The sequence below is a fragment of the Phaseolus vulgaris genome, chromosome 8, assembly GCF_000499845.2.
Source record: "Phaseolus vulgaris cultivar G19833 chromosome 8, P. vulgaris v2.0, whole genome shotgun sequence".
NCBI classification, from domain to species: Eukaryota; Viridiplantae; Streptophyta; class Magnoliopsida; order Fabales; family Fabaceae; genus Phaseolus; species Phaseolus vulgaris.
Window position 1 is genome coordinate 31,768,857 of NC_023752.2, and position 11,066 is coordinate 31,779,922.

General features: G+C 52.0%; 1 protein-coding gene across 1 annotated transcript; it reads right to left on the reverse strand.

Annotated features, from left to right (window-relative positions):
• Window positions 1–782: 782 nt before the first annotated feature.
• LOC137824938 (uncharacterized) lies at window positions 783–1,436 on the reverse strand. Its single transcript, XM_068630611.1, has one exon. The coding sequence runs from the start codon at window positions 1,434–1,436 to the stop codon at window positions 783–785; it is 654 nt and encodes a 217-aa protein (XP_068486712.1).
• Window positions 1,437–11,066: the final 9,630 nt, after the last annotated feature.

The window sequence follows — 11,066 nt, forward strand, 5'->3', positions numbered from 1 at the left end:
AACCCCTCTTGCTTGCCTCAAGGTCATCAATCCTTAACACGTTGGGTCGTACTTTCCACCTTCTCACTCCTGGGGTGAGAAGGGTTTTAACTAAGATTTCTACTGCGCCGATGGTGACGCTATGCCACTTGGGTAAAGGCGTTTCTCGAAATCCTTCCTTTCCCTTCTTGGGCTTACTAGCACCCCTGGCTTTTCGAACCTTAGCTGCCTGCACTCACACCTGGGGTGACGAGGACTTTAAACCAGTTGCCATGCTCGTGCCTGGGGCAAGGAAGGCCTAACCGATTACCTGCGCTCGCGCCTGGGGCGGGGAGGATTTTAACTTTAAAACTTTGCAGACTCTTATACGGATAACTTCATTTTTATTGGGTGGCCTCATTAAAAACCCTCCTTTGGTAAAAAGAGTTCCCCTTGAACTGTTCAAACTGTTTAGCGCGAAAGCGCGACTACTTTACAATTTTTAACTAAAATAGAACTTCAAGTGTGTGGCATTCTTCGCTTTGGAGATCGCCCGCCCGTCCCAAAATCTCCAGCCGATAAGCACCATTCTTCAACACCTGGCATGTCTGAGGCTGACCATGCAAACGCGTCCAGATGCCTCTCAATCACTCCGGCGATCTGTTGTCGCGTGTCCTCGCTGAGTGGCCCTCCCAGCTTGAACTTCTTCCCCTGGATCTCCGTCTCCACCCACCCTTCAGTAGGGTGGGGCCTCTTTTCAATGGCGATCACCGCCCTTGCGATCCCTGACTCGCGGGGCGTGATCATGCTCTCTTTCTCAGCTTCTACTTGGGCCACCTCTGAGCACCCCAGAGACCGCTTTTCCTCCATCTCCACATCACCTTGAGTACCTCCGATCGCCTCTCGTCCACACCTGGCGGTGGTGTCGAGGTAACATGGCTCACACTCCTTTGCTGCTTGAGGTTGTTCTCATAGCAGCGCCTGACCTCCTTCTGGTCTGACTTAATGGTGATCGCCACCCCTTCCATCGATGGCAACTTCACCTTCATGTGCCTCGTCGACGGTACTGGTCCCAACCTGTTGAGCATCGGCCTTCCCAAAAGTATGTTGTAGGCAGATGGGGCATTAACCACTAAGTACTTGATCTTTTCGGTGCGAGCCACGGTCCCATCCGCGAACGTGGTCCTCAGCTCTATGTAGCCTCGCACCTCCACTTGGTCCCCTGCGAAGCCATACAAGCACCCTGCATACGACCTCAGATGATCAAGGGACAGGTGCAGCTTGTTGAATGTCGGCCAGAACTTCACGTCCGTCGAGCTTCCCTGGTCCACGAGGACCCTGTGCACCTTTTTCCCTGTCGTGACGAGGGAGATGACTATAGGATCGTTGTCGTGAGGCACAACTTCTCGGAGATCCGCCTTTGTGAATGTAATGTCAGCATCGGGGGAATGATCTTCTTCCACCGAGTCGACCGTCATCACCGAACGAGCGTACCTCTTCCTCTGAGAGGCTGTACACCCCTTCCAGAGAAGCCCCCCGCGATCGTGTGCATCTCTCCGTGCACAGGTACCTCGTGTTGTGGATCTTCTGCTGGTGGCCCCGACGCCCGATCAGCTTGCGCCTCCCGCAAGTAATCGTTTAAAAAGCCACTTTTTACCAACTCCGCGAGTTGGTGTCCCAACGCCAAGCAAGAGTGGAGTGAGTGGCCATAAGCCTGGTGAAACTCACACCACACATTCTTCTTCCTTCCGAGCACCTTGTCAGTCTTCTCTGGTGCTCGCAACCGCGCCGCTATGGCTGGAATGGCGATCAGCTCCGCCAACTCCACCACGAAGTCAAACCTGGGGGGCACGTTACTCTCCCTCGCGCGCCCCTGCCCTGGTCCTTCCTAGGCTCGTAAGGGCGAGGCTTCCCCTGATCCTTCTTTCCATCTTTGGCCTCATGCACCCTCATCGGTTGCTAAGACCTGCTCGGTCCTTCGCGCGACTTGGTCGGTGTCGCGCTTCCCCTCTTCTCAGAAACCTCTGTCTCTGCTACGATGTGCGCCACAGCACGGCGCCTAATCTCCGCAAAGGTGCTAGGGTGATTTCTGATCAACGATTCACTGAAAGGGCCCGGCAGAACCCCTTTCTTGAACGCATGCACCAGCATATCTTCATCTTTGCTGGGCAGCCTCACCACCTGAGCTCCAAAATGACTAAGGTAGTCCCTGAGGGACTCACCTTGGTTTAGTCGCACGTCGAACAAGTCATACGACACCACTGGGGGTGCCCTGTTCACGATATACTGCTCCATGAACAACTTAGAGAACTTCTGAAACGAGGTGATGTGGCCATCTGGTAGGCTCACGAACCACTCCAAAGCAATTCCGCTCAGTGTGCTCATGAACAGCTTGCAATATACCGCATCTGAACCCCCAGAGAGCATCATCTGGGTGTGAAACGCTGTCAGATGCGTCTCTGGGTCCTCCACCCCGGTAAACAAGGCTTTCACCCCCACCAAGTTTGGTGGCACCACCGTGCTCATAATCTCTGATGAGAAAGGCATGGGCAAAGTCCTGGGGGGACACGGCGGCGGCACCACCCTTTCTTCCGCTGCGCGTTCCTTCTGCGCTTACAGCGCCTTGCGCAACTCTTCATTCATTTTGTCCAACTCCTCGTTTCTGCTCTATGATGCAGCCAAATCCGCTTGCATCCTTTCTTGTTCCACTCTCGACGCTGCCACATTGTCTTGCAACGTTCGCATCATTTCCAAGACCTGCGCCATCGTCACAGCTCCTTCTTCAGCTGATGGCGCGGGTGAAGCTTGCCTTGTCTTTCTCATTTTCTCAACAAAGAACCTAAAAAACAAACGAAATCTGACAGCAAAGTGTGGATGGGATCACAAATTCACACGGGCCCCATGGTGGGCGCCAAATGATCTTGCAGGGGCTTCGAACGTCGAAGGATTCGCCACGTCAAACTCTATCTTCGACCTCCTCAACCGCGACAAGTGCAAGAACGCTCCAAGCACTCCACAAGAACTCCAAGCAAACCTGCGAAACACACCAAACGGCGCCTCTAGCGGCCGATTGCAAAACAACCAAAGAACTAAGAATCTCTGCGAGACTCGTGTGCACTTTGTGTGTGTGTAAACTAGTAACTTGCAAGAACGAATCTTACCTCCCCTTTGCATGAGCGCAGAATGCCTTTTATATACTGTTGTTCCGGCCGGTTGACCTGGGACGTCTTTGTGCGTAACCTTGCCCGTCAACTAGGGACACCTTCCCTCAGGCTACCTGTGGATACCTGCAAAGAAGGACAAAAGGGCGCCCTAGCGACCGTTTGCACTCCGACGATCAAGTGAGCTAGCGAGAAACACCAAAAACACTGCACCTCCGTATCGGAGCACCGTGAATGGCACTCTGAAGGTGGTAAACGAAACTGTGTATTATGTATCTTTTCTCCCTCTGGCAAACAACCTCTCTCTAGTCCCGTGTGCGTAGCCTCAAGACCCGAGCAAGCAACTAGGGTGCATTCTGGGAAAATCTGCCAAAAGTTCCGAACCCTGTTTCCCACGTCCAAGGTTCTATTTAAACTACTCTAGCATTTAAAGCGTCTTAAAGAGCATTTAAGTTTATCAAAACGTTCAACGCCTTTAAGACGTTTAAACCGCTTGGAGCATTTAAAGTACCTTAAACGCTCGAAACGTAAACTTTATTAAATAGCTTTAATTACCTTATACCTGACAAATTGATGTTTCTATTCTGACTTGGCTGCTATTACACGTGGAGGGCCTCACAGCACCGTGACCCCACCTGGGGGTATTTCCTCGTGTGAGCCCTCCTTCCTGGGAGTGCATCTGCGCAAGGGGTGACTTTTTGGGTGCCAACTCATGCCCCCAAACCTCTAGTCACTCGCTTTGGGAGCGTATCTACCTTCCTCTCGTACCCTGCACCTGGCTACCCCTGGGCGTGACCCTTCTCATGAGTCGTAACTATCCCAAGGGCTTCTCTGAGGCGACATGGGCACTTCACGAGTCAAATTGCTCTCCACTGGCGCTAGTACTATGGCCTTGAAGCCACCTTTCTCTTCCCTTTATTGCTACCCCGAGTTATCGGGGTTTGAGGCCTTCCCATGGCGTCAGTCCCTCCGTGGTCTTTCCTACCCATGGGTATCGGGGAGCAACACTGTGGTTGCCTTGCTCTTGTGACATTTACTTTAGCGACACCCGCTCTAGACGACGTCTTATCTTGGCGACGCTTCCTCTTGGCGATGCCTTGCCCCTTGGCGACGCCTTGCCTTGGCGTCGCCTCACCTAGGTGGCGCCTTATGTTGACTTCGACCTCGATGCTGACTTTGACCTTGACTTTGTCAACGCCCGGGTACGGGATGGTACAACTATGTTGCGCGCCTAAGTTATCCGTGTATGAAGTAACTTAGCGCATTTCTTCCACTAGGTGTCTCGTGCAACCTCAGTGTGAGTACCAAGTGTGGCTTGGCTAAGCGCACGCACCAGGCATCACTTCTGCTTTACACCATGCACGTTATGGGTTAAGAGAACACCAATCTCCGACTGGCTTACTAGCTCTCTTAGGCCACTCTCGTGCATGACACTACAAAGCACATAGCTTCTCCTTTCTCTGATACTCTGCCACACAAGGCTCGTGTGCAACGCTCTCGCTGGGAATCACCCTTCGTTTCTAGCCTAACTGCGCGTAACACGAAAACCCGACGATCATCACTCATCCCAGATGACCGATCGGTGCCCCATAGCGCCACGCCTTCTGCTTCCAGGTGCTTATCTAGGCGGTGATCGCGCATCCTCTCTGACCACCGCCCCCTGATCACCGATCACCACCCTGGGTGACTCTCTCAATGACACATCCACTTCCCTGGCCCACGTGTCCCACTAAGAACGGTCCACGTGGCTATTTGTTGCTGATGTCACCGACTACCGATGACCGACCGGATCATAAACTTTTATTTTCTACCACTTGTCACCCACAAACCGATGGTCAAACCGAAGTGGTAAATAGAACTTTGGGACAACTATTGAGATGCTTTATTTCCGGGAATCCTAGAGTGTGGGAGAATTTACTACCCCATGTTGAATTTGCCTATAACCGTGTAGTAAATTCTACCACCTCACATTCTCCTTTTGAGGTTGTCTATTGGTTTAATCCCTTTACACCTCTTGATCTTCTTCCTATTCCCATACTTGAGGATGTCTTGTGCAAAGATGGGGATGAAAAGGCTTCTTTTGTGAAAACTTTGCATAAAGACATCAAGATGAGAATTTAGAAGAAGGTTGGCAAGTATGCTGAACTTGCCAATAAATGGAGAAAAGCATTGTTATTTGATGAGGGTGATTGGGTTTGGCTTCACTTGAGGAAATATCGTTTTCCTACTCAAAGGAAGTCCAAACTAATGCCTCGTGGTGATGGACCTTTCCAAGTCCTAAAGAGGATTAATAACAATGCTTATGAGTTATGATCCTGCCGAAAACTCGAACGTGGAGGAATCGCTTTGTAGCACTCTCTGACCCGTCTACGCGACTGTGTTCTTTGCAAAATCACCCTCAGAACCTTCTCTCGGATCTCCAAACGTGACCTGCAAAACACACAGACGGCGCCTCTAGCGGCCGTTTGCACTCCGACGATCAAGTTAGACCACAGAACCACCAAATGAGAAAAACTAGTAGTGTGTGTGAAAAAACTCTTGCTCTCTCTGTTCTCGTATCTCCCCTCTCAATCTCTCCCTGATTCTATTTTATGTCTCCCTTTGTATCTGGGCCTAACAGAATTCTGTTATGCTTTCTGGCATATGTCAGAACCCTGTTATGCTTTTCTGCGACAACGTACCTCTAGAATCAGTAGAGTGAGAGCGTGAGAGTCTATGCGTGTCTGCGCGTCTCTGCGCTTGGCTGCACCTGTCTGTACCCTTAGTGGTACGGAGTGCACTTTTATCTGGGCCGCACCCCTCTCAGATGATGACACGTGGAGGCCTGCAACTCACATCTAACCACACACGTGTCACTTACTGGAAGGGCTCTAGTGCTTCTCTTTGTGTGCCTAAGTTACGCCCTTGCGGAGTAACTTAGGATATTTCTCCCATCTGGGTAAATCGCATACTCTGAAGAAAACGCCAGGTGTGGCTGGTCTAGACACACTCACCAAACGTTGCTCTCTGCGCAAATGGCTTACCCTTCTCGGAGTCACGCACGTAATGGGTTGAGGGAATCACCAATCACTGACTGGTTTACTAGTTCCCTCAGGCCACTCTCGTGCATGATTCCCTGAGATGTGCTCATGCGAGGTCCATGCGTAACCCTCTTGTTGGGAACCTCAGTCCCAGTTTAACTGCGTGTAACACGAGACCCCGATGACTGATCAGTGCTCTATTGCTTCTCGCGTTCTGCCCCCAGGCGTTCGTATGGGAACTGGTCTGTTGGTGGCCACTCGGTTACTGACCACCGATCACCGCACTGGGTGATCTGTCCCCTGACCTCTCTGCCGCCTGATCTGTCGATGGTCCCTTGGTTACGGACCCCCCGATCACCGCTCTTGGTGATCGTCTCCCTGATCTCTCTGTCACCTGGTCCACGTGTCACCCTGCGAGTGGTCCACGTGGTCCTCTGCTGCTGACGTCATCGACCACCGATGATCCGATCGGATCACAAGCCCCCCAGTCTCGAGTCGTGAACTCGTTCTCGGCGAAGAGACTAAGTGGTCGTGCCCTCAGTCCACGTGGCAGGTGGGACCGCATCACGTGCCACCTCACGTGCTGCTTCTTTAACGTTTGGACTTCCTTCCTTAATCTTGCGACACGTGGCCCCATCGACGGCCAGCGTGGTGTGCCGCTGGCGCTTCTCTTATTCAAATTGGCGCGCACCTTCACTGTTCCTTCATCTTCTTCAATCGACTCTTAGACTTCCTGCGAACTCTCTCTCTGCGCACCCATCTTACTTCAAGTTTTCTGCTTCCAAACCTCTCGCGATCACCCAAAGGTATGGTTTTTCTTCTTCCTGGGTCTCTTTAGGTTATTTTTACCGATTGCATTTACCTTTCTCGTTATCATGCATTCATCTTCCCTGTTTTCCCTCTCTCGACCCGCGCTAGGGTTTTTCGCGCTCTTGCCCTGATTTCTGCTTCTCCTTCCTTTTCTCACTTGGGCATCTCTTTCTCCTTCCCCTTCTCTGTTTTCACCGAACCATTCATCATTCCCTCTTCTTCCATTCATTCTGACCTTTCGTTTTTCCTCCATTTGCAGCTATCTCGCGATGGCTCGCTTGAAACAAACCGCGCGCATTGTTGCCTCATCTTCTGGTGCACAGCCTTCCGCGAGTGCGCCAGCTCCACCACCGCCTGTTGCCACCTCCTACCATGACAACGCCAGGGTCTACGACTGGGCCCCCCTGGCGTTGCTGGCCGAAACATCCACCCTACTACCGTAGGGTCATCTCACTTCCCTTCTGAGCCATGACCCGGATGAACCTTCGTGCGCCATAGACAGGGAAAACGACTTCAACATCCAAGTCTGCATTCCTCCTCGAGGGATGCCCATTTGCGCGGACGATAGGGCCACCAATGGGGTGCCCTTCGTCTTCATCTACTCCGCCATCTTCAAAAGGTTGAAGCTACGCCTGCCATTCACCTTTTTCGAGAAGGAGCTGATGATGGAGTTGAACGTCGCGCCCTGCCAACTCCATCCAAATGCCTGGGCTTTCATCCGGGCATTCCAGATTCTTTGTAACTACTTCGGGCACAACGCCTCCGTGGATGTGTTCCTCTATTTCTTCGAGGCGAAGAATCCTGGGGACAGGTCCTGGGTTAGCCTGAACGGGGTTGCTGGACAGGTGCTCCTGGGCCTATACCAGCAATCCTTCAAAGACTGGAAAGGCAGGTTCTACATGATATCTGCCACCCCACAAAGTCCCAACCTGCTCGAGGGGTACCCCCTCTACTGGGTTCCTGGGGTTGAATTCAAGAAACCCAGGGACCTTGAAGTCATGGCCCCCTACGAACGCGATCTATGTGGGCTGTTCCTGGGGGCCAAGTACAACTCTGCTCGCCTCATCAAAGAGGAGTTTGATGTGGTGGCTCTGAAAAAATATATAGGTAGCTCTTTTTCTTCCACCTCTTAGGATACTTGCACCTTCTCCTGCATGCTTGTATATATTTTGACTTACTTGCGTAACCTGGCCATCTAACTTTTCCTTTTCTCATCTATGTAGATTCAATGTCAGGGAAAGACAGGAGGCAAGCCTTGCTGGAGCTTGCCAAGCTTCGGGGGACCAAGGGAACTGGCTCCTCTTCTTCTACCACTGAGCCCATTGCAGCCCCCCCTCTCTCGGTCGCGCCAGCTGGAGGCCCTGAGCAGGGAAGGAAGAAAAGAAGATTGGTGAAGGCCTCTACTTCACCTGTTGCCGCTGCTGCTGCTGCACCCTCAACCGAAGAGGAAAGCTCTGGCTCTCCTCTTATACACCGCCAGAGGAAATTGCCCGCGGTTGAGGGGGCCTCATCTCTCCAGCCTGGGGAGATCGAGGTGGTGGAGGTAGAGGAAGGTTCACCCCCTCCTCCCCCTACTCCACCTGCCCCAGAGCCCACATGCCTTCCTTCTCCCTGCCAACAGCCGCTTCCAGCTTCTCGACCGTCATCTCCCCCCCCAGCAGGCCAATCTCTTGATGGGGCAAACTGTTAGCTCACTGGACTGCGAGGTGGTGCAGCTACGGGCCGAGACCTCCTCCCTACGCCAACTGAACTCTCAACTAGTGGGGGACCTCGAGTCCAACAAGGAAGCGGCCGCTGCTGGAGAGAAGAGGCTTGAGGAGGTGGTGGGCAAGCTGTCTGAAGCCAAGGGCCAACTGGAAGAAGTTGCCTCCTCCCTTGCTGCCCTTACCACTGAGAGAAATGCTGCGGAGGCCTCGAAGCAAAAACTGGAGGCGGAGAAAGCTGATCTGATGAACGTGGGTGCTGATGCCCTTACTGACGGATTCGAGCTGGCACTCGAGCAAATCCGATGCGTTCTCCCAGACTTGTTCCTCTCGCAATTTAGCATTTATCACGAAGTGGTAGATGGGAAGCTCACCCCTCCTCCCCCTTGATCTCTTCTCTTTCTTGTAAATTTTACTTCTGCACAACTTTTCTTAGTACTCAGAATTTGTATAAGACTTGGTTGTGAATACATACTCTCAATTTGTATAAGCTTCTTCTCTTGTATTTTTCTTGAGCTTCACCTTTCTTTATGCACACGACTTACTGTTAGCTAGCTTAGGTTTAGCGCGATCTTAAGCTTTGTCTTTCCCTTTGCGCACGACTAAGTGTTAACCAGCTTAGGCCTAGCGCGATCTGCCTCCTTTGATCTTGGCCTCTACTTGATCACGACTAGCTACTCCCTTAGCTTTGTGTTTAACAGTTCTTGTGCGCTGCTTTGCACCACTAACCAATCACTGACGACTCATCAATGATCGTTCTTCACTCTTCACTTAGCTTCTCTGTCGCTCTAGCGTTAAGTGCATAGAGGACTTTGACATCGATCGCTCGAGGTGATGCCTCGTTTTGGGGAAAGAAAAGTGTTTCTCGCTAACCTCTCTTACTTTCCCCAAGGTCATCACCCTTCGGCGGATTGAGTCGTTCATTCCCTGCCTCACTCCTGGGGTGAAGAGGGTTTCGGACTAAGAGCCTTACTGGGCCAATATTGGTGTACGCCAAGTGGGTAAGGACATTTGTCAAAATCTTTCCTTTCCCTCCCTTGGTCTTACTAGCACCCTTGGCTTTTCAAACCCTTAGCTGCCTGCGCTCACACCTGGGGTGAGGAAGACTTAGATCGGTGCCAGTACTTGCGCCTAGGGCAAGTAAGGCCTAACCGATCACCTGCACTTGCACCTGGGGCAAGGAGGATTTTAACTTTAATACTTGCGCACACTTGACATGCTGGAAATTTTTTCTTTAATTGGGTGGCCTCGTTAAAAACCCTCCTTAGGGAAAAGAGTGCCCCCTTGTCTGTTCAACTGTTTCCACCACATACAAAGCATGTATCTTTTAGCGCGAGAACGCAACTACTTTACAACTTCGACCCATCCTTCCACTGGGTGGGGCCTTCTCTCACTGGCGATGACCGCCCTCGCGATCCCTGACTCGCGAGGAGCGATCACGCCTTCCTCTTCTTCTTCCACCTGAGCTACCCGGGAGCCCCCCTACCGTAGCGTTCTCCATCCTCTGAGCACCCTGTGTTTCCCTAACCACCGATCGCTCTCCGCGCACACCTGGTGGTGTCGTGGTGACGTGGCATACACTTCTTGATCCTGCCTGTTGACCAAAACGTTGAAGCCTGCCTCGTCAAACTTGGATCGACGTGTGCACCGCGTCAACCTCCGTCCTTCGTCACGATCCACCTCAAGAACCTGCAAAAGAACAGAGCGGCGCCGCTGCGGCCGATCGCACTCCAACGCCCAAGTCAGTGACTGAACCACCAAATACTTCAAGAGTAACACTCAAGAACTCTCTCAAGGAACCGTAAACCAGTTCTCTCTCAGTATACTCAAGAACTCGCAAGCGTAAAGAAGACAATCTGAACGTGCGTACCTCAGAAGTTCGTTGGGAAACCCTTATATACCTGGGCACTTTCTCTCTCCTGGCAGTTATACACCTGGACACGTGGCTCGCATCCAGTCGTACACGTGCCATCATCTGGAGCCTCCTTGACTTGGGCGCTACTTCTGACTCTCCTTTGGCTAAGTTACTTATGCATGATACTGCTCAGTGCATAGCTGTCCTGGAGTGCGATCTCTACTGGATTGGCGAGTTAGGGTGCCTTCGTAGACCTTCCCTGTGGTCTCGCCGGCCGCCTTCATAATCTGCACCACCTTCATCTCCGACAATGTGCTTGCTCCGGCGATCTCTAATCACTTGGTCGCCTGGGTTTACATCTGGCGACTTCATCTTCAACCCGGTGATCGGAGCACGCCAACTTAATAACTGGAGATCGGAGATCGGAGATCGGAGCACGCCAACTTAATAACTGGAGATCGGAGATCGGAGCACGCCAACTTAATAACTGGAGATCGGAGATCGGAGCACGCCAACTTAATAACTGGCGTCTACCCGAGCCTCTCGACCTCCTTCCCTT

Bases quoted from the DNA above. Each gene is read 5' to 3' on its own strand.
- LOC137824938 (XM_068630611.1), bottom strand. From the start codon at position 1,436: ATGACGGTCGACTCGGTGGAAGAAGATCATTCCCCCGATGCTGACATT.